The 22587-nt window shown below is 44.0% G+C and overlaps 1 protein-coding gene across 1 annotated transcript in view; it reads right to left on the reverse strand.

Annotated features, from left to right (window-relative positions):
* vwc2 (von Willebrand factor C domain containing 2) overlaps nt 1–19318 on the reverse strand; it is a 171794-nt gene extending 152476 nt beyond the window's left edge. Inside the window, exons 1-2 of the mRNA XM_078200448.1 lie at nt 19277–19318; nt 14347–14679 (exon numbers count right to left, since the gene is read on the reverse strand). Coding sequence (XP_078056574.1) covers nt 14347–14679; nt 19277–19318 — 375 coding nt within the window. The remainder of the gene's footprint in view (nt 1–14346; nt 14680–19276) is intronic.
* Nucleotides 19319–22587: the final 3269 nt, after the last annotated feature.

Below are 22587 nucleotides of genomic sequence, written 5' to 3' on the forward strand. Positions count from 1 at the left end.
CATCTCTCACCTAATCCCCACTCCAATCAATGCATGCATCTCTCTCTCCCCGTACCCTCCCATGATCAATAGCGGCATCTCTCTTTCTCTGCCATCTCCCCACAGAACAGACATCTCCCTCTCTCCCCCCAACCTTCTGCCAACAGTCATTGCCAGCATCTCTCCCCTGCAATCAATGCCTGCATCTCACCACCTCCACCCCCCCCCCCCTCGCCCCCCCAGACCATGATCAATGCTATCAGCTCTCTTCCTCCCCCCGCCCCATCCTATAGACATCACCGGCATCTCCCTCTCTCTCCCCTACTACACACACATTTCTCCCCCATGACGCTCTCCCTAGGGTCCACTCTGGTATTGCCCCGACACAGGTTGGTACTGTCATCCCTTTCCCATGGGGCTAAACTCACCTTTACGCCCCCAGAGGATCCCCACGACAGGTCCACGTCTAGGTAAACCTCAACAACATGACATCACATCAGTAAGGTTTGAAAATATGGTAAGGTGGGAATATATGGTGGGGGAGGGGGGGGCTGTTAATTGTATTAAAATATATGTTAAATCATTAAAATAAGGTTCTCACTCTTTGTGGACGTGAACCTCACAACCGGTGAGGGGCAGGGACAATCGTGGAACTCAATCTCTCTGGGGAGAATCGCGTTTCCCGATTCTCTCGGATTTTCAGCCCATGTCACCATTCTGACGGCGAACGCCGGCTGAAAACCTGACCTTTTTTCTTGAATCGTGATTTTCTTTCTGGGAGGCTTTTCTAGCCTCCACCTTCCCCGCCAAATCTGGGAATGTCATATCCAACTGTGTCTGTAAGTGGCATCCCATTAATAATTTGGCTGACTTGACCCCTATGGTAACATTTGGCATGGTATTGTAGGACAACAAAAAACTTGCCAAACATAAAGGTAATGGCAATTTAACTTGTTTTCATCAATGATTGAATGTTTGTACACCTCGTTCTGCGAACCCATTGGAAGTTGGTGGTAAGGTGCTGACCAAACATGGCGAATACCATTTGATTTAACAAATTTCCAAAACTTCTCCACTATAAATGATGTGCCATTGTCAGATACTAAGACTTCTGGGGTGTCATGCATGGCAAAAATCCACTTCAACTTGTCAATGGTGGCTGTAGTCATTGTAGACTCCATCAGTTGAACATCCAAACATTTAGAATGTGCAACAACCAAGATGTGAAACATACATCCCATTAACAGTCCTGGACTGTCTATGTGCAGTCTTGCCCATGATGTACCCGGCCATTCCCAAGGATGCATATTCATAGTTGGTGGCAATTCCTGTTAGTTCAGTGTGAGGAAGGGTCAACTGACTGACCATTCTTTCAAATTCTTTATTGATGCTTGGCCACCAAACATAACTTTGGTTAAGTCTTTACTTCCTACTTTGCCTTGGATGTGTGTTGTGCAATTCCTGTTATAAAAGTCGTCGCCCCTGGGGTGGCATTAACATAGAAACCTGACAGTACAGAAGGAGGCCATTCAGCCCATCGAGTCTGCGCTGACAACAATCCCACCCAAACCCTATCCCTGTAACCCTACATATTTACCCCACTAATCCCTCTAACCTACGCATCCCTGGATACTAAGGGGCAACTTAACATGGCCAATCAACCTAACCCACACACCTTTAGACTGTGGGAGGAAACCCACGTAGACACGGGGAGAATGAGCAAACTCCACACAGACAGTGACCCAATCGGGAATCAAACCCAGGTCCCTGGAGCTGTATGAGGCAATAGTGTGCCACCATGCCTCCCCAAAATATTATAATATGAGCCCCCCCCCCCCCCCACAATAAAACATCATCCCCACATGTTCTTCGCTTCTGGTAAGGTTTAAGTAGTTCTGACTTAACATATCACCACTCTTGCATCAGTATCTTCTTAACTTTTGATAACACTGAGTTCCTTTTAGTCCAAGTTTGTATATGTTTTCCTGAGACCAGCAAGGTTAATTGCAGCGCCAACATTATTTCTTGTGGAACCAGTGGTGAAGGTACCATCTGCAACAAAGGTAAACAGCTGAATTCATCCGCATTTGATATTTGTGTCCCTGGTTGATGTTGGAATGAATAATTGTGTGCTACTGAGCTCATCTCTGTACCCTTGTAGATTATAAAGCACTATGAGATGTATGGTGGATTGTAATTAGCATTATACACAGTAAATCCCTGTTTTATGTGATTCTGCTCCAACATCTGTGTGTTAATAGGGCTTCTACTTATGTTTAGCATTCGGAGTTTTATTTTAACATTTCATGCTGGCTCTAATATTGGGTCACGTGACCGAATCAGTGTCATTTTGGAGCAGCCTTTCCTGCTCCCTGACCCATGGGCTGCTGCTGATCTTCCCTGTTGTCAACCCTCACGGTTGCTGCAGATCTTCCCTCCTGCTGACCCAATTGGTCACTGCTGATGATCCCAGTCACTGCCAATTCTCCCTCATGCCAATATTCCTGGTCGCTGCCAAACGTTCCTCTCGCCAATCCACCTTTTCACCAGTTCTCCAGCTTGTGACTTATTTCTTCCCGCTCAGCTCGTAAACCCTCACAAACAGTGAAGACTCGGGAAAGGGAAGCGACAAGTGGGAGAGACAGTGAGAGGAAGGTTCGCTGTGAGGAAGGGTCAGTGAGAGGGAGGATCCATGTGAGGAAGGGTCAGTGACAGGGGGGTTCAATGTGAGGAAGGATCAGTAAGAGGGAAGTTCAGTGTGAGGAAGGGTCATTGGGGGGGGGGCGTTCAGTGTGAGGAAGGGTCAGTGAGAGGGAAGTTCAGTGTGAGGAAGGGTCAGTGAAAGGGAAGTTCAGTGTGAGGAAGGGTCATTGAGGTGGGGGTTCAGTGTGAGGAAGGGTCAGTGATAGGGAAGTTCAGTGTGAGGAAGGATCAGTAAGAGGGAAGTTCATTGAGAGGAAGGGTCGGTGAGAGGGAGGTTCAATGTGAGGAAGGGTCAGTGAAAGGGAGCTTCAGCAAGCACAATCTGTGGAGACTGGGAGGTTTGGGGAGTCAGAGAGGCAGCAAGCTGCAGGGTCAGGGAATGGGAGAGGTGGTGAGCTGGAGAGGTAGCAAGTGGGAGAGGTGGCAAACTGAAGCTAAGTAGCATATTTATTTTGTATTTTTAAAAATTTATTGTATTTGAAAAAGTTATTTAAGACTATAGGAATTTAGCAATGTGAAATATTTCAACTTACAGGGTATAATGTTTTAATGTTGTTTTCTGATGAATAAAGTCCTACAGAGCCTATCTGCAACTTTTACATTGGTTATAATGGGAAAATCCAATTTGTTTAATGTTGTTTCATTTACAGTTGCACTTTTCAGCCCAACTACAATGTTAATGAAAAACATACTGTAAATGCAAGTGTCTTTTTCTTTTTCACAGGCAAACTTATGGCAAAGAAAATACCTCCTAACAGACATTACAAAGTTCTTTGTGAGTTATGAATTATTTCTGAGAAAGTATTGTTATGTAGGCAAACCCCAAGCCACCTCTTAATAGAATTTTAAACCAAAATACTATGGGCAGAATTTTACCGCCGCTTTGTGGCAGGCAAATGCCATAAAATTAGGCGTAAAGCAGCTGGAGCGAATGGCGCCTATTTTCGTGACCGGCATGATTTTACGAAATCCGGATTTCCAGCATGATCAGCCTCTGGCTGATTAATTTATTTAAATGTATGCGTTTGTTCATTTCTATGTGTTTAGCGAGCCCAGTGCTCAATCGTCTGGGCTCACTTGCCTTTATGATGTCGTTGGGAGAAGTTCTCTCCGGCAAGGAAAACACCTGCTCCCCATGAACAGGGAGCAGTCGTGTTGGTCTCGCCGGTGGAACCAGAGGCCATTGAGGCCCCCGGAGATTCCAAATGCAAGGCAGAGGTGCCCCTTGGCACCTGGACAATGCCAGTCTGGCACCTGGGCAATGCACATGTGCCACACCAGTCTGCACATGCACAATATGTCCCTCCCTCTACAGGCTGTCTGATGAGTTATGCCCTGCTCACAACCTCTCTGGCCAGAAACATACTAGTCCAAATTTCAGAGACAGAGTGCATAAGATTGGGTGTGAAAACACGCCCAAAAAACAGATCTGGAACTCTCCTATTTTTAGACTAGCTGGACATAGAAGTTGCACCGAACATGTCCCTACCTACTAGGCTTACCTATAACCCTCTATCTTACTAACTTCCATGAACTTATCCAAAAGTCTCTTAAAAGACCCTATCGAATCCGCCTCCACCACGACTACTGGCAGCCGATTCCACGCACCCACCACCCTCTGAGTGAAAACGTACCCCTAACATCTCCTCTGTACCTACTCCCCAGCACCCTAAACCTGTGACCTCTTGTGGCAACCATTCCAGCCCTGGGTAAGAGCCTCTGAGAATCCACTCTATCAATACCTCTCAACATCTTATACACCTCTGTCAGGTCACCTCTCATCCTTCGCCTCTCCAAGGAGAAAAGACCTAGCTCTCTCAACCTATCCTCATAAGGCATGCCACCTAATCCAGGCAACATCCTTGTAAATCTCCTCTGCATCCTTTCTATGGCTTCCACATCCTTTCTGTAATGAGGCGACCAGAACTGGGCACAGTACTCCAGGTGGGGTCTGACCAGGGTCCTATACAGCTGCAGCATTATCTCCCGATTTCTAAACTCAATTCCTCTAGTAATGAAGGCCAGCATTCCATACGCCTTCTTAACCACAGCCTCTACCTGCGACGCTGCTTTGAGCGTCCCATGAACCCGGACTCCAAAATCCTTCTGATCTTCCACACTGCCAAGCGTTAATATTATATTCTTTCATCCTATTCGACCTGCCAAAATGAACCACTACACACTTATCTGGGTTGAAGTCCATCTGCCACTTTTCCGCCCAGTCTTGCATCTTATCTATGTCTCGTTGCAACTGCTGACATCCCTCTACAGTATCCACAACATCACCAAACTTTGTGTCATCAGCAAACTTGCCAACCCATCCTTCCACTTCCTCATCCAGGTCATTTATAAAAATCACAAAGAGCAAGGGGCCCAGAACAGAGATCCCTGGGGCATTCCACTGGTGACCGACCTCCATGCTGAAAAAGACCCATCTACAACCACTCTTTGCCTTCTGTGGGCGAGCCAGTTCTGAATCCACAAAGCAATGTCCCCTTGTATCCCATGCCCCTTCACTTTCTCAATAAGCCTTGCATGGGGCACCTTTTCAAACGCCTTGCTGAAATTCATATAAACCTCATCTACCGCTCTTCCCTCATCTATGTGTCTAGTTACATCTTCACAAAATTCAATTAGGCTCGTAAGGCATGATCTGCCTTGGACAAAGCCGTGCTGGCTATTTCTGATCATACTATTCCTCTCCAGATGTTCATAAATCTTGCCTCTCAGGATCTTCTCCATCAACTTACCAACCACTGAGGTTAGACTCACTGGTCTATAATTTCCTGGGCTATCTTTTCTCCCTTTCTTGAATAACGGAACCACATTCGCAATCCTCCAATCCTCCGGAACCTCTCCCGTCTCCATTGATGACGCAAAGATCCTCGCCAGAGGATCAGCAATCTCTTCCCTCACCTCCCACAGTAACCTGGGGTACATCCCATCCGGTCCCGGCGATTTATCTAACTTGATGTTTTTCAAAAGCTCCAACACATCCTCTTTCCTAATGTCCACATGCTCAATCTTCTCAGTCCACTGCAAGTCTGCACTGCAACTACCAAGATCCTTTTCCACTGTGAATACTGAAGTAAAGTATTCATTGAGTACCTCTGCTATTTCTACCGGTTCTATACAGACTTTCCCACTGTCACATTTGATAGGTCCTACTCCTTCACATCTTATCTTCTTGCTCTTAACATACTTGTAGAATGCCTTGGGGTTTTCCTTTATCCTGTCTGCCAAGGCCTTCTCATGACCCCTTCTTGCTCTTCTAATTTCCCTCTTAAATTCCTTCCTACTAGTCGTATACTCTTCTAGATTTCTAACATTACCTAGCTCCCTGAACCTTTTGTAGGCTTTTCTTTTCTTCTTGACTAAGTTCGTTACAGCTTTCGTGCACCATGGTTCCTGTAACCTACCATAACTCCCCTGTCTCATTGGAACGTTGCTGTGCAGAGCTCCAGACAAATTTTCCTTGAAAATTTGCCACATTTCTTCTGTACATTTCCCTGAGAAAACCTCCTTCCAATTTATGCCTCTAATTTCCTGCCTAATAGCTTCATAATTGCCCTTACTCCAAATAAACACTTTCCTAGCTTGACTGATCCTATCTCTCTCCAATGCTAATGTACAGGAGATAGAGTTATGATCACTATCCCCAATATGCTCTCCCACTGAGAGATCTGACACCTGCCCAAGCTCATTCCCTAATACCAAATCAAATACAGCCTCTCCTCTTGTAGGCTTATCCGCATACTGTGTCAGGAAGCCCTCCTGAACACACCTAACAAACTCCTCCCCATCCAAACCCCTTACCCTAGGGATATTCCAATCGATATTTGGAAAATTAAAATCTCCCATCACGACCACTCTGTTATTATCACATCTCTCCAGGATCTGCTTCCCAATCTGCTCCTCCACATTCCTGCTACTATTGGGCGGCCTATAGAAAACACCCAGTAAAGTTATTGACCCCTTCCTGTTGTGAACCTCCACCCACAGAGATTCCGTAGACAATCCCTCTGTGGCATCCATCTTTTCTACAGCCGTGACACTATCTCTGATCAACAGTGCCACTCCCCCACCTCTTTTGCCTCCTTCCCTGTCCCTCCTGAAACATCTGAAACCCGGCACTTGAAGTATCCAGTCCTGTCCCTGAGATAACCAAGTCTCTGTAATGGCCACCACATCACACTTCCAAGTAGTGATCCATGCTCTAAGCTCATCCATTTTGTTCACTACACTCATGGCGTTAAAATACACACATCTCAACCCTTGGGTCTGAGCGCTCCCCTTCTTCTTCACCTGCCTATCCTCCCTCTGACACTGTCTACAAGCCCCTTTTATTTTTAAGCTAACCTCCTCTCTCCCAGTCATCTCATTTTGATTCCCACCCCCCAACCATTTTAGTTTAAACACTCCCCAGTAGCCTTAGCAAACCTTCCCGCCAGGATATTGGTCCCCCTGGGATTTAAGTGAAACCCGTCCTTTTTGTACAGGTCGCACCTGCCCCTAAAGAGGTCCCAATGATCCAGGAACCTGAATCTCTGACCCCTGCTCCAATCCCTCAGCCACGCATTTATCCTCCACCTTATTTCATTCCTTCCCTCACTGTCTCGTGGCACAGGCAGCAATCCCGAGATTACTACCTTTGCGTTCCTTCTTCTTAACTCCCTACCTAACTTCCTATATTCTCTTTTCATAACCCCTTCCCCTTTCCTGTCTATGTCAGTGGTACCAGTGTGCACCACGACCTCTGGTTCCTCTCCCTCCCACTTCAGGATTTCTTGGATACGGTCAGAAACATCCCTGATCCCGGCACCAAGGAGGCAAACCACCATCCGCGTTTCTCGACTTCCTCCACAAAAACGCCTGTCTGACCCCCTCACTGTAGAGTCCCTTAGAAAACTTAGACATTTCAAAATCTCATAAAATTCCATCTTATTAGTGTTGACTTTGGACCAAATACACCAGTAAATTGCATGCAAGATATTTTACTCTCAATATGGCTCTGTTTTAATATAAGCAGCAAACTGGCAGGCACTTGCAACTTCAGCATGAAAACCAAATGTCACACTGAATGTGGTGTTGAATGGGTGGTGAACCAATATGTCAGATCTCCATTCCATTTTCTGGTTGGCTATTCCCAGACTATTACTGTTCACAAAATGTAAACCTATGTCTGAAAGAGAAGTAATAAAGCTAATCGTGCAGCAATTGTGAAACTCTTACTCAATCTGCAGCAAATAAGATGAAGGTTTTATGGACATAATTTACTTAAGACTTCAAACAATTACAAACGCTCATAATAATTAAAATGTAATACTCTTGAGTCCTTCTGTATTTAAGGATTGCACACAAGAACCTCCAAATCAAACTGCAGAAAAGGTCATACATAAGTGGAGGTTCTCTTTGTTCAATGTAGGCTATACTTCCCCAAGGAAATATGCCCCCTATTTACCTAAAGGCAGAGAATGAAAGTGCAAAATTTCAAAGGTTAAGCCTTCGGGCACCAGAATGCGTGCAGTGACGTTTAGTTGCCAAAGCTGCATAATTGATCAATTTGCAATACTGATACATTTCCCCCTGTTTGCACTGTCAGGACTATCTTGCCTGTCCATGCAATGGATTAAAGAAATATCTCAGCTATCAGATTACTGAATCTGCCATAGTTCATCAAATTGTCTCTCATCAGCAGGCTTGCCAACTTGCAGCCAATTTAAACAAAACAGATCCTCTGATAAGTCAAGAACTAGTCATCAGACAACAACATAGACCCAAACTCTCACTAAGTTAAACTGTAGATTCCGAGACCACCTCATGAGCCGTGTGGTAAGCAGCACATTGGATAATTAATTCCATCAGCCATTGACCACAGAATGGACAATCACCATATACCTCTGAACACTGGATCCACTAGTTGATGTTTTGGAGCTTCAACAGCAACCTCCAGACTCTGGGCAATCCAATAAAGTAAGGCTCTGAACCCTGAATAAGTACGTGTTTACATCAGCAGGAAAGACCTTCCAGCAGTGTGGTTCTAAGTTTCTTCATCAACCAACTTGATGGCAAACACCTTTGAGCATTGTGGAAGGTCAGCGACCTTGGTGTATTTGATGTGTCACTACCAACATTATTCATCATCAATACTTAGTCCAGGTCCTCATGTAAGAGGCTTTAGTAAACAGACATACCGTACATAAAGCTCACTTCTCTTACAATGTCCTGAACAAAACAGGCAAGAACCTTCACTTTACTGACTGTTTTTCATTTCTGAAGCAACCATAGACTTAACCCCTGGCAAAGAGCTACAAACCATGATGAAGAACTATTGCCTTGTGCAAAACAATGTTTTTTTGGATAAATATCATTTACATCTGCCACCATACCATTAGCTAAGCAATCCATTGTGCAATCTGCTTTCTCTCAGCAAAAATAGGGTACAGTGGCATAGTGGTAATAAACTTGTAATCCAGAGGATGAGGCTAAAGCTTGAGGGACATAGGTTCAAATCCCATCATGGCAGCTGGTGGAATATAAATTCAATTAATAAATCTGGAATTAATAGCCAGTCTAATGGTGACCAGAAAACCTTTGTTTCTTGTCATTAAAAATCCATCTGGTTCCTCAGTGTCCTTTAGGGAAGGAAATTTGCCATAATTGCCTGGTCTGGCCTACATACAAGTCCAGACCCACAGCAAGGTGATCAAACCATTATGAAGTCTAGGAAAATGAAACCAGACAAACCACAAAGCATCAGGCCTAAGCACTGGAAATGACAATGGCACACCCACCCCTAGTGACCTTGCAAAATCCTCCTTACTAACATCTGGCAGCTTAAGCCAAAACTAGGAGAGCTGTCTGACAGATTAATCAAGCCACAGCCTGACACAGTCATACTCATGAAATCAAAACTTACAGAAAATGTTCCAGGCACCACCATCACCATCCCTGAGGTGACTGTGGCACAGTGGTATGCAGTCAGGAGGGAATTGCCTTTGGAGTCCTTAATGTCAACAATGGATCCCATGAATTCTCATGGCATTACATCAAACATGGTCAAGGAAATCTCCTGCTGGTTACCACCTACCATCCTCCCTAAGCTGATGAATCAGTACTCCTCCATGCTGCACACCACTTGGGGGAAGCACTGAGGATAGCAAAAGCACAGAATTTACTCGAGTTGGGGGCTTAAATGTCCATCACAAAGATTGGGTCAGGAGCATCACTACTGACCGAGCTGGTCGGGTCCTAAAGGATGTAGTTGCTAGACTGGATCTGCGGCAGCTGGTGAGGACAAAACCTACCGAACTTCATCCTCACCAATCTACCTGTTGCAGATGCATCTGTCCATAACAGTATTACTCGGAGTGACCACCGCACAGTCTCTGTGGAGACAAAGTCCCACCTTCACATCATCTTCCCTGGCACTACCACCATGCTAAGTATCTACTTTTCTTTAAGACCTGGTTGGTTGTCGAGATTCGCATTCTAATCAGTATTCTGTAACTTGATTTTGTGTCTCTGTGCCCTGTTTGAGAGCAGATTTCCACTCCATCTGACGAAGGAGCAGCGCTCCGAAAGCTAATGGCATTTGCTACCAAATAAACCTGTTGGACTTTAACCTGGTGTTGTTAAAACTCTTACTGTGTTTACCCCAGTCCAGCATCTCCACATCATGACTACCACCATGCTACATGGGATAGAGTTCAAACAGATCTAGCAACTTAGAACTGGACATCCATGAGGTGCTGCGAGACATCAACGGCAGCAAAATTGTATATAACACAATCTGTAACTTCATGACCCTACATATCCCCCAATCTACCATTACCATCAAGACAAGGATTTAACTCTGGTTAAACCGAGTGAAAGAGGGAATTCAAAGAGCAACACCAGTCATACCTAAAAATGAGGTGTCAGCCTAATGAAGTTACAACACAGGACTTCTTGTATGCCAAACAGCATAAGCAGCAAGTGATAGACAGAGCTAAGTGATTCCACAACCAACAGATCAGACCTAAGCTCTGCAATCCTGCCATATCCAGACAACATGAATGGTCATGGACAATTAAACAACTGCCGGGGGAGCGGACTACAGAAGTATCCCATTTTCAATGTTTGGAGAGCCCCGCACATCAGTGCAAAAAATAAGGCTGAAGCATTTGCAGTCTTCAGCCAGAAGTGCCATGTGGATGATCCATCTCAGCCTTCGCCTGAGGTCTCAGCACCACAGATGCTAGTCTTCTGCTAATTCGATTCAGTCCATGTGATATCAAGATTGGCTGAAGGCATTAGATATTGCAAAGGCTATGGGCCCAAACAACATTCTGCAATAGTACTGAAGACTTGTGCTCCAGAACTTGCTACACCCCTAGCCAAGCTGTTCCAGTACAACTACAATAATTGCATCTCGCCAGCAATGTGGAAAATTGCCCAGGTATGTCCTGTCCACAAAAAACAGGACAAATCCAATCCAGCTAATTACCACATCAGTCTACACTCAATCATTATCAAAGTGATGGAAAGTGTTGCCAACAATGCTACCAAGTACAGCTATAACATTAACATACAACCGGCAGTGAGGAGAATTGCTCAGGTATGCGCTGTACAAAGAAAGCAGGACAAATCCAACCCTGCCAATTACTGTCTCATCAGACTACTCTCAATCATCAGTAAAATGATGGAAGGGGTCATCAACAGTGCTATCAAGAGGCACTTGCTTAGCAATAACTTGCTCATGGACACTCAGTTTGGGTTCCGTCAGGACCACTCAGCTCCTGACCTCATTATAGCCTTGGTTCAAACATAGACAAAGTAACTAAGGTCCAGAGATGAAGTGAGAATGACTGCCCTTGATATCAAGGCCGCATTTGACTTAGTGTGGCATCACAGAATCTTTGCAAGTCTGGAGTCAATGGGAATCAGCGGAAAAACTCTCCACTTATTGGAATCATACCTTCTACAAAGGAAGATGGTTGTGGTTGTTGAAGGTCAACCATCTCAGTACGAGGACATCATTGCAGGAGTTCCTCAGGGTAATGTTGTAAACCCAATCATCTTCATCTGTTTCTTTGACTTTCCCTTCATCATAAAGTCAGAAGTGGGGATGTTCATGGATGATTACACAACGTTCAGTTCCATTCAGTTTGTGTCCATATGCAGCAAAACCTGGACAATATTAAGGCTTGAGCTGATAAGTAACAAGTAAAATTGGCGCCACACAAGTGCCAAAGATAATTTTCAACAAGATGGAACCTAATTATCTCAACTTGACATTCAACGGCATTACCATTGCTGAATCTCCCATTATCAACATCGTGGGGTTAACATTGACCAGATATTGAACTAGATCAGCCATATAAAAACAATATCTGTAAGAGCAGGTTAGAGGCTGGGAACTCTGCGGTGAATAACTCACCTCCTGACCCCAAATTTTGTACGCCATTTACAAGGCACAAATCAGGAATGTGATGGAATGCTCTCTACTTGCCTGTGTGAGTGCAGCTTCAGAAATACTTAAGAAGCTCAACACCATCCAGGACAAAGCAGCCTGCCGCTTTGATACCCCATCCACTACCACAAACAGCCACACCCTCCAACACCAATGCGCCATGGCAGTAGTGTGTATCCATAAGATGCACTGCAGCAACTCACCAAGGCTTCTTCAACACCACTTTCCAAACTCATGACCCCTACCACCTAGAAGACCAGGGCAGCAGGTACATGGGAACACCACCACCTGGAAGTTCCCGCCCAAGTCCCACACCATCCTGACTTGGAACTATATTGCTGTTCCTTCATTGTCGTTGGTTCAAAATTTAACAGCACTGTGGGTATTCCCACAACACATGGACTGCAGTGGTTCAAGAAAACAGCACACCACCAACTTCTCAAAAGCAATTAGAAATGTGCAGTAAATGCTGGCCTAATCAATGATGTGCACATCCGATGAATGAACAACATAAAGTGGTTCAATAATGTATATATAGCATACACTGCTTTATCTTTCAACATGAGCACAGATAGATCCCTGTTACAGCAGCACCTTATTTGGTCAATATATTGTTCTCTCCATATCTCATAGATTTCTTCACAGGTTTACCAATGGCCCCCATTTCAACAGACCAATAATAGGTTACACTTAAATAATAATCAGAAACAAGAAGGTGGTAAGCGATGATGGCTAAAAGCAACATAAAAGAGATATGTTTTAAAGATTCTCTTAAGTGGGCCCAAGCAAATGTCTTGCTTGGGCCCGACTTGACGGATGGACATCTATAAACTTCAGCTTCAACTTGTTTCCAGCTTTGGTCACAGCAATAAGAATATCATTGACCAAATCATTCATGGTTAATTCTATTTGACTGGCAGTGAGACAGTCCAGACTTCCTTGCCAGAGATATGCTTCTTGTGACTATGCTCGTTGGGATGATTACTCGTAAAGCAGAGGCCATCAACCATTCCAATTTGATACTCATGCCACATTACACCAGAATCTCATCCAAGACAATTAAATCTACTTTTGTGATGAAGGAGGTAAATGGTCATTCATATAAAGCTTGCCAGTGATGGCAGATAATGCAACAGGGAAGAAAATTATGCACTATTTCTACATAATTGTACATCAATTACTGTGTAGCTCTGAACCCAATGCTAATGCAAGAGGCAGTTATACTTGATGGTTCCTATCCTAAATATTCAGAGAACATCCTAGAGGGGGCAATAAAAGATACAAAGCTTAACCACTAAGTATCATATCCCATCTCAACTATGATGCTTAACAACTGACAGGTTAAGTGATACTGTGTAACCAACACCTGTAAATTCAATTTTGTCCCCTCATTCAAATCCTGGTTGTGCTGTTAATTGGAATCATATCCGGGTATGCATTTGTTAACTGCTTCAGTCTTAAGCCAGAAAAAAATCACTTTGCTATAACAGGAGGATTAATATAATCAAATGAGGCACAATCTGATTCTTTTTGATAATGTGTACAATAACACACAATAAACTGACAACTATTGAAATACAAAGTAACGATTGTAGCTAAGGTGATGTTATATTAAAATATTTAATCATATGTAATTTACAAAACATGAAAACTAAACAATTTTTACTGACCAAAAGGTCTCTGTTTTCGTTAAGCATGTTTTATTTATTCTTAGCTTCAGGAGGTAAATTGACAATCATTATTAGTTCATTTGATTCTATGGCATTTCTTTATGTTTATTGCTACACAGTAATGTGCTAAAATAGGGCAATGATAGGCACATGACATTTTTTGTTCCACATGAAGCAAACAGAGCCATCATCCAAGATTCATCATGATCAGATGACTTCCCCTGGAAAGCACATGTTGGGATGCTGACTGGAAATAGATTGTAGTAGCTATAATGTGCCCCATAATTGATTTGCCTCCGAGCAGTTGTGGTCAAAGTTCACACATCAGTAGTGGCTACATGCTAAAGGCAACACCAATACCACAGTTTGAGAGCCCTGACAAGCAACACTTGGGGAAAATGGGTGAAGAAATAAAACATTAATAAAGATTTTAAATGAAGTGAAGAGGAACAAAAGTGGCATATTACAGGATGAAAAAAGTGTTATGATCGAAAAGATAAAAGGCAAAACAGAAGATCAAGACAAGAGCATTTTTCTTACCACAAATTCCTCCAATTGTTTATATTTCTTTTCCCGAAATTCACAGTAATTCTTCATTTCCTTGCACTCGGGGCAGCACCGGCTGGTATCCACTCGAATACAGCGAGGATGCAGGCTAGGACATTCAGGTTTGACACAAAGTGGACCATCTTCAGTACAGACACATGGGCAGGCAGCTGGACCTGGTGTGAATTCCTCTCCAATTTCATACACAAAACCATTCTCGTCCACACAACCTTTGCCCCTGTAATCTGGGTATGAATATTCAGAGGTGGAGGCAGCACCAGTGACCGTGGGCAGTGACTCAGGCCCATTGGTGGTGTCTTTCTGGGACTGGGAAACAGAATGGGGAAAGCAGAGGATGGCGAAAAGTAGGCACCAGGTGAAGAGAGGTGAGTAGACAATCCCAGGGGCCATGACAGGGATTTGTTAAGACCATTCCTCACTGCCACAGCTTCTCCAACTAGGACAAAAAGAATAGAGTCACTTACAGTCCCAGCATGTCAGTCTTAAAGGAGCATTGTCACCTGATAAAGCACCTGGAAAGACATTTATGTCCACAATGGCTTCATGAGTGTCACACTCCCTGTTTGTTTCCATAATTTTAAGATGCATAATTAAAATAGTAAATTAGACAGATCACTATTCATGGCATAACAGATTTAAACTTGTCTCTGAATTAAAATGAACTGAAATGGAAGAATTTCCTCTGAAGCTGGAACAAGCTATTTTCGCTGGTTCCAGGAAAATGATGTAGCAATGCTCCTTTGACAATTGGACGTGTTGCGATCTTTCTTTCAATAACACTTACAAATAATTTGAAATCAGCTTAACGTGCGCCGGGGTTGATGGTTTGATGGCGACATGTGTTTGAACACGGGTATCTGACAAGTCAGAGTCGCGCGTCAAACTCACTCGAATGATTTTTTTTTCGGTTCAAAGCCAGGCGCGAAGTCTTGAAAATAGACTTAACTGAGTTTGAAAGCTGAATTGGATTTTTTTTTAAAAAAGAAAAACAAACGACAAAATCCCTCAGTCAGTTACTTTCTGTCAACTTCGGCAACTAGACACTGCGCTTTAAACTTCGCAAGGAGGGCAGTGGGAAGTCGAGGCCACACAAGGGAGGCACAGTGGAAGGGAAGCTGTCCACCCGCCCTGCTCAATGCCTCTTAAAAGCTGCACCGATGGCAGGACGTCGCTCACATTTGACACGCACTTTTTTTAGCATCAGGTGAAGCAGAACAGAAGGACAAATATGTTATGCCCCAATAATTGCAGCATCCACGAAACGGGGTGGCCTATTTTACTGAAGGTCTGAATAGGCAGGATTTAAAGAAAGGACTGGGGGGCGGGGGAATCCAGTCGGAAAATGCAGCGCCTGGTGCCACTGATTGCACCCGGATCGCCAGGCGCGCGGCTGATTCCAGCCAGCTGCAGCCCAGCGGGCAACACCACACACACACACACACCGGGGAACCCAGCAAGTTCCCGGGCCCCCGGGGGGCAAAAAAAAACCCTACACCGGCCAGATCCTGGTATTGCATTCTTCTTATTAATATTCTTATTATTTGACGTGCCCTGCTTGCAAAGGATAAGATCGCTGCTGCGAAACGGCGATCGCACGTATTGCAGCTGTTGCTGCTGTTTGTTGTTACACACAATCCAGACAGGGCACAGTCAAAACAGACAGGCACCACAAACTTCACATCAAATCAACAATACACTCCCCCCATCATATTTAGCAATGCTTCTCACACAGATTTTTAAAAAACTCTCTGACAACAAGTAATAAAAGTCAGAATTAGTTACCTGTTATATTCTTAAGTCATTTCGTTTTAAGAAAAAGAGACAATGGTGACAGACTATAATTGAGGGGGGAAAAACCCCGAGTGTTTTCGGTACCTGAAGAGTCGCCGCTATTTGAAGGGACTTTGGTTGAGGGAGGGAGGGAGAGGGATTGGGGGGGGGGGGGGGGGGGGATAACAATCTGGCAGCTGCCGACGCGGGGAACGCGTTTGCCTGGCCGATCCCGCTCAGGATGTGGCCGCTGGAGCCTCACATTAAAGAGGATGAACACCGCTGACCCGAAATAATGTAACTCCGAAATGAATTCCGAGCCACAGCAACAAGCAGCTGCGGCAAAGAGAGATGGTCCAGGGGGAAATGTGTGGTGTGTGTGTGTGCACGCTTCTCCGTCTACCCCATCTCTGCCGCGACCTGTAAACACCTCACGCTCCGAATGGACCCACAACCACTGGCAAAACTCAGCCCCGTCGGAGAAAATCAACTGAGTTATTTTTCCGGATGAAAAAAATATATATACCAGGCTTTGTTTACCCAGAATCTGCCCGCTTCCCAAACAAATGTGGGTTTTTAGGCAAGGAATGTCCCCGGCTCAGCCACTAATAACGCCAGATTGTCAAAATGTTGCAAAGGTGTGCACTTTGGTTCCTTCGCCACGAAGAGCTGCTTAAATAGAACGTGCTACATTTAAAAGAAAAGAAGTTAAAAGTCAGCGAAATGCAAAAGAATTGGAATCGAAATGCAAACCTGGTGAACGGAAGGGAAAAGTTGAAGAGAGAGAGAGAGAGGTTTGTGACACTGGATTGATGGGATCAAAACGTTGCTTCACTCCAGTTCGAGCGGGCTACGTTCGTTCCCGTTACTTTGAGATGTCCAGTTGGAATCTGCACTTTGATTATTCAGAAGACGGAAGGTTCGACTGTGCACTCCCAGCTCCTCCTGAGGATTGGACAAAGGTGACTGGGAAGAGTGCAAAGTGCTTCGCTGAAGGATGTTTCCGAATCCGACCGAATCACTTTGTTTTTGTTTTGCAGCTGGTTTTACATTATTTATCAGAAGGTACCAAAAGAGAACAACTAAAAAAAAAACAAGCTCCCCATGGTCATATTTCAACAATGGGTCTGGATCTTTTCCCCCGTGCGCACAATCTGCAAGTTAGTGTGAAAATGCACACATTCCAGTGTTCATTCTGCCAGTGCAAAGTTTCTTGCGAATCTTATTAAAATGGGCTGGAAAAAATATCTCTACAGCGCGCTGTAAATAATCGGATCCTAAGGAAAACACTGAAAACTCTTTTTATGTACGAAAATTAACTTGTCTAACCATCATTCATGCACATTAGGCACAGCATGTTTCAAATTTCTGCAATTGGAAAACTTTTAATATTTTAAGGTGACTTATGCCATGCAAAAGCATTAAAAGAAACCGATAAGGTAGCACAGGTCTCAGTGAGCAGACACCTTTTTAAGGAAAGCTCAATTAATTGCAATAAAATCAATACAATTGCTGTTTCCTGCTGTGCCTAAAATCTGGTTGTAATTTAGAGTCTCTGAGCAAGTACAATTGCAGGAGACTGGTGTCTAAGGCTTTGGGGCTGGGAGCATTATTACAGCAGAGGTGTGTTTGGGCCGCAGGATTGCTGCTCATTAATTAAATATCAAGGGGACTTATTCTACATGCACCCCAAAAAATTGCCTTCTTCTTCTAGGCTGCATATTTGATTTGTGTCCCAATCCAAAAGCAAACTCACAGGAAATTCCACATGTTACTATTTGTAAGTACCCATTGGCATAAACTTATTTAGAACCCCTTACTGGACAGCTTGGGTCGACCAAAGGTATTTTTGTGCATTGTCCCAGCTTAATTGTAATGAAATGTTCTTGAAATAGCTGATTCTTTGAACCCTTGTTGAGCAAGTAATAAAGGTAATTTTCTACTCCTTTTTCTAATATCTGGAACACTAGCTGAGGGTAGAAGCTAGGGGAGAAATGACAATTATTGCTGTTAGATGTTCAGGGTTCGGGTTACCCTGACCCTGCACATCTAACAGGATCCAGAGTGATGAAAATTGGTATTACATATCTGATTTTAAATACATCTGTGTGCAATATATATTTTAAATATAATATTTTAGGTCATCCTTACTAACATCTGAGGCTTTTGCCAAAATTGGGAGAGCTGTCCATTAGACTAGTCAGGAAACAGCCTGATGTAGTCATACACCTATAATCATAACTTACAGCCTATGTCCCAGACACCACCATCATCATTCATAGAAATCATAGAAACCCTACAGTGCAGAAGGAGGCCATTCGGCCCATCGAGTCTGAACCGACCACAATCCCACCCAGGCCCTACCCCCACATATTTACCCGCTAATCCCTCTAACCTACACATCCCAGGACTCTAAGGGGCAATTTTTAACCTGGCCAATCAACCTAACCCGCACATCTTTGGACTGTGGGAGGAAACCGGAACACCCGGAGGAAACCCACGCAGACACGAGGAGAATGTGCAAACTCCACACAGACAGTGACCCGAGCCGGGAATCGAACCCGGGACCCCGGAGCTGTGAAGCAGCAGTGCTAACCACTGTGCTACCGTGCCGCCCGGGTGTGCCCTGTCCCACCGGCAGGACAGACCCATCAAAGGTGACAGTGGCACAATGATATACAGTCAGGAGGGAGTTGAGCTGGGAGTCCTCAACATTGACTCAGAACCCCATGAATTTTCATGGCACAGGTCAAAAATGAGCAAGGAAACCTCCTGCTGATTATCATCCCTCTCTCCTGATGAATCAGTATTCCTCCATGTTGAACACCACTTGGAGGAAGCACTGAGGATGGCAAGAGCACAGAATTTACTCTGAATGGGGAACTTCAATGTCCATCACCTAGAGTGGGTCTGTAGTGCCACTGCTGGCTGAGTGCTGAAGAACATATCTGCCAGACTGGGCCTGAGGCAGGTGGTGAGGGAATCAATGATAAGCAAACCCTTACCAGATCTTGCCTCACCAATCTACCTGCCTCTTATGCAAATGTCCATAAGAGTATTGGTAGGAGTGACCACCACACAGTCCTTGTGAAGATCTTCACAAGGACTGTGTGGTGGTCACTCCTATCAATACTGTCATGGACATTTGCATCTTCACAATGAGGATATCTTCCATCTTTATGTGGCACTACCAATGTATTCAAGAGATAACTTTAAAACAGATCTAGCAAATCAAACCTGAGCATCCATGAGGCACCGTGGGCCATCAGCAGAATTATATTCAACCATAATCTGTAACTTCATGGCCTGGTATATCCCTCACTCTACCATTACCATAAGCCAAGAGATCAACCCTGGTTAAATTAAGAGTGCAGGAGAGCATGCTAGGAGCAGGACCAGGCATATCTAAAAATGGGATGTCAACTTAGGGAAGCTACAATAGCACTGCTGCAAAAGCAGAAGCTGGCAGTGATAGAGCTAAGTGATCCTTCAACAATGGAATCTTGACGAGTAAAACTCAAACATGAAATTCCACTTGTTCTGAAGTTATCAGCCATTCATTCTGGAAAAATAGCAAATGCCACAGAACAAAGTCCGTGGTTAGCCAAAATTCAGCAGTGATTGCTCCAGCACAGGTGAGAGAAATAATACTGAAAACAAGCATGATGTGACCACACCAACTAACCAGAGTGGAGTAGTTGTACTTAAGCATGCTCAAATTTCTCTGTGAAGCAACTTGCAGAGTGTGCGAGTATTATGAAATCTGTGAGAAAGTTAAAAGTATTTGTTATATTTTTAACTGGTTGCATGATTGCTTTAAGAACTGATCACATGATTTGATGGTGATGTCATTGGAGTGTTTTACAGGTGGATGTTTAGTTTCATTGTCTACTCTGTACAGGCAAGAGTTCCTAGAATAAACCTGTATAATTATTTTAAATCTACATAAGAACAGAAGTAGGCCATTCAGCCAATTGAGCCTGTTCCAACATTTAACGAGATCATGGCTGATCTGTGGCATAACTCCATATACTTGCCTTTGGCCCATATCCCTTAATACCTTTGTTTAACAAAAATGTATCTATTTCAGATATAAAGATTGCAACTGATCAAGCATCAACTGCCGTTTGTGGAAGAACATTCCAAACCTCTCCCACCCTTTGTGTGTAAAGGTGCGCCCAACATTTCTTTATAGAAACATAGAATTTCTATATCTCAGAAAGAGGTCATTTGGCCCATCAAGTCTGCACTGACTCTCGAAAAGAGCATCCCACCCAGGCCCCCCCAGCCCTCCCCCCATCCCTGCAACCCCACACATTTACCTAATCCACCTATCCTACACATCTTTGGACAGCAAGGGGCAATTTAGCATGGCCAATCCACCTAACCTGCAGATCTTTGGACTGTGGGAGGAAACTGGAGCACCTGGAGGAAACCCATGCAGACATGAGAAGAATGTTCATACTCCACACAGGTCACCCAAAGTCACTCCTGAACAGTCTGGCCCTAATTTTTAGAATATGCCTCCTAGTTCTAGAGTCTCCAGCCCATGGAAGTAGTTTATCTTTACCCTATCTTTTCCTGTCTGTGTGCAAACCATGTCTTTTTGTTTTTTGTTTAAAACCCACAACCCCTAACATAGTTAGGACATTACAGAAAGAAAATCACAACGAGTCAGTGTTTTGTTTCATCGTGAATATCGGGACATTTGCCTTTTCCAGCCACAGCATAGAGTATAAGAGTAGGGAGGCTATGTTGGAGCTGTACAGAACATTCGTTGAGCTATAGCTGGAGTACTGTGTGCTGTTCTGGTCACCCCACTATAGGAAGGATGTGATTGCACCAGAGAGGGTACAGAGAAGATTCACCAGAATGTTGCCTGGAATAGAGCATTTGAGCTATAAGGAGAGACTGGTTCGGCTTGAATTGTTTTCTTTAGAGCAGAGAAGGCTGAGAGGGGACATGATTGAAGTGTATACGATTATGAGGGATTTGGACAAAATGAATAGGAAGCAGCTGTTCCCCTTGGTTAAGGGGTCAATCACGAGGAGCATAGTTTTAGGGCGAGGGGCCGGTGATTCAGAGGAGATTTGAGAAAAAGATTTTTCATTCAGAGGGTGGTGAGAATCTGGGATGCACTGCCTGGGAAGGTAGTAGAGGCTGGAAACATTACAACCTTAAAAAGTATTTAAATGAGCACGTGAAATATAAGATTCAAGGATATGGGACAAGTGTTGGAAAATGTGATTTGTGTGACTTTAATGGTAGTTATTGTTGGTGCAGACTCGATGGGCTGAAGGGCCTTTTCTGCACTGTAAGACTATGACTCTATGAATAGATCCTAAATAGACAAAAAAATCTACGTGTGAGTCCAAAGATGTGCAGATTAGGTTGATTGGCCATGCTAAAAAATTGCCCTTAGTGTCCTGAGATGCGTAGGTTAGAGGGATTAGTGGGTAAAAAATGTAGGGATATGGGGGTAGGGCCTGGGTGGGATTGTGGTCGGTGCAAGCTCGATGTGCCGAATGGCCTCTTTCTGTACTGTAAGGTTTCTATGATTTCTATGAAAACCATATCTTTTCCTTTTTATTTAAAACTCACAACTCATAACATCGTCAGAACATTACAGTATTGTTGATCAGCAAGAAAGTGAAGTTGCTAGACCAAGCGGAAAATCATGGCATGAACCAGAAGTGGACATTGGGAAAAATTGTGTGATGTTGCCATCAAGATTGTCCACCATTCTGAAAGCCAAGGAAAACATCTTGTTACAGTTCAACAAACAGGCATTCTCTTCTATAAGGAAGAGAGAGAACGATTGCCTATCCTGTTAGCTCTGCTAACATGATTCAACACAGTAAGAGTTTTAACAACACCAGGTTAAAGTCCAACAGGTTTATTTGGTAGCAAATACCAAATTTGCTACCAAATAAACCTGTTGGACTTTAACCTGGTGTTGTTAAAACTCTTACTGTGTTCACCCCAGTCCAACGCCGGCATCTCCACAACATGGTTCAAAGCAGCCCAAGCAGAGAACGTGCCCATCTCCCTCCTAAATCTGCAGGAAAAGGGAGTCAGTGTGGCAAAGAAGTTGGGACACATGGAGTTCACCTGCAATGATGGATGGCTGGACCATTTCAAAATAAGGCATAACATTGTACATGGCGAGGGCACTGCCGTTATGGCAGCAATGATTGGTCCCAAAGTAGTCTTATCTACATCTTGAGTGACTATGCATAAAGAGACATTTTCAATTCTGATGAATCCAGGCTGTTTTATCATTTTTTGCAGACTGATCTTTGATGTTTAAGGGAAATGTGTAATGGCAGAAAGCAGTGTAAGGAATGTGTCACTGCTATGGTCTGAAGCAACATGGATAGCAGTGAAAAACTGCCGGTTCTCATGATTTAAACTTGAATGCAGGAGGTTTGATCAGTAAGTTTG

The sequence above is a fragment of the Mustelus asterias genome, chromosome 2 (assembly GCF_964213995.1).
Source record: "Mustelus asterias chromosome 2, sMusAst1.hap1.1, whole genome shotgun sequence".
NCBI classification, from domain to species: domain Eukaryota; kingdom Metazoa; phylum Chordata; class Chondrichthyes; order Carcharhiniformes; family Triakidae; genus Mustelus; species Mustelus asterias.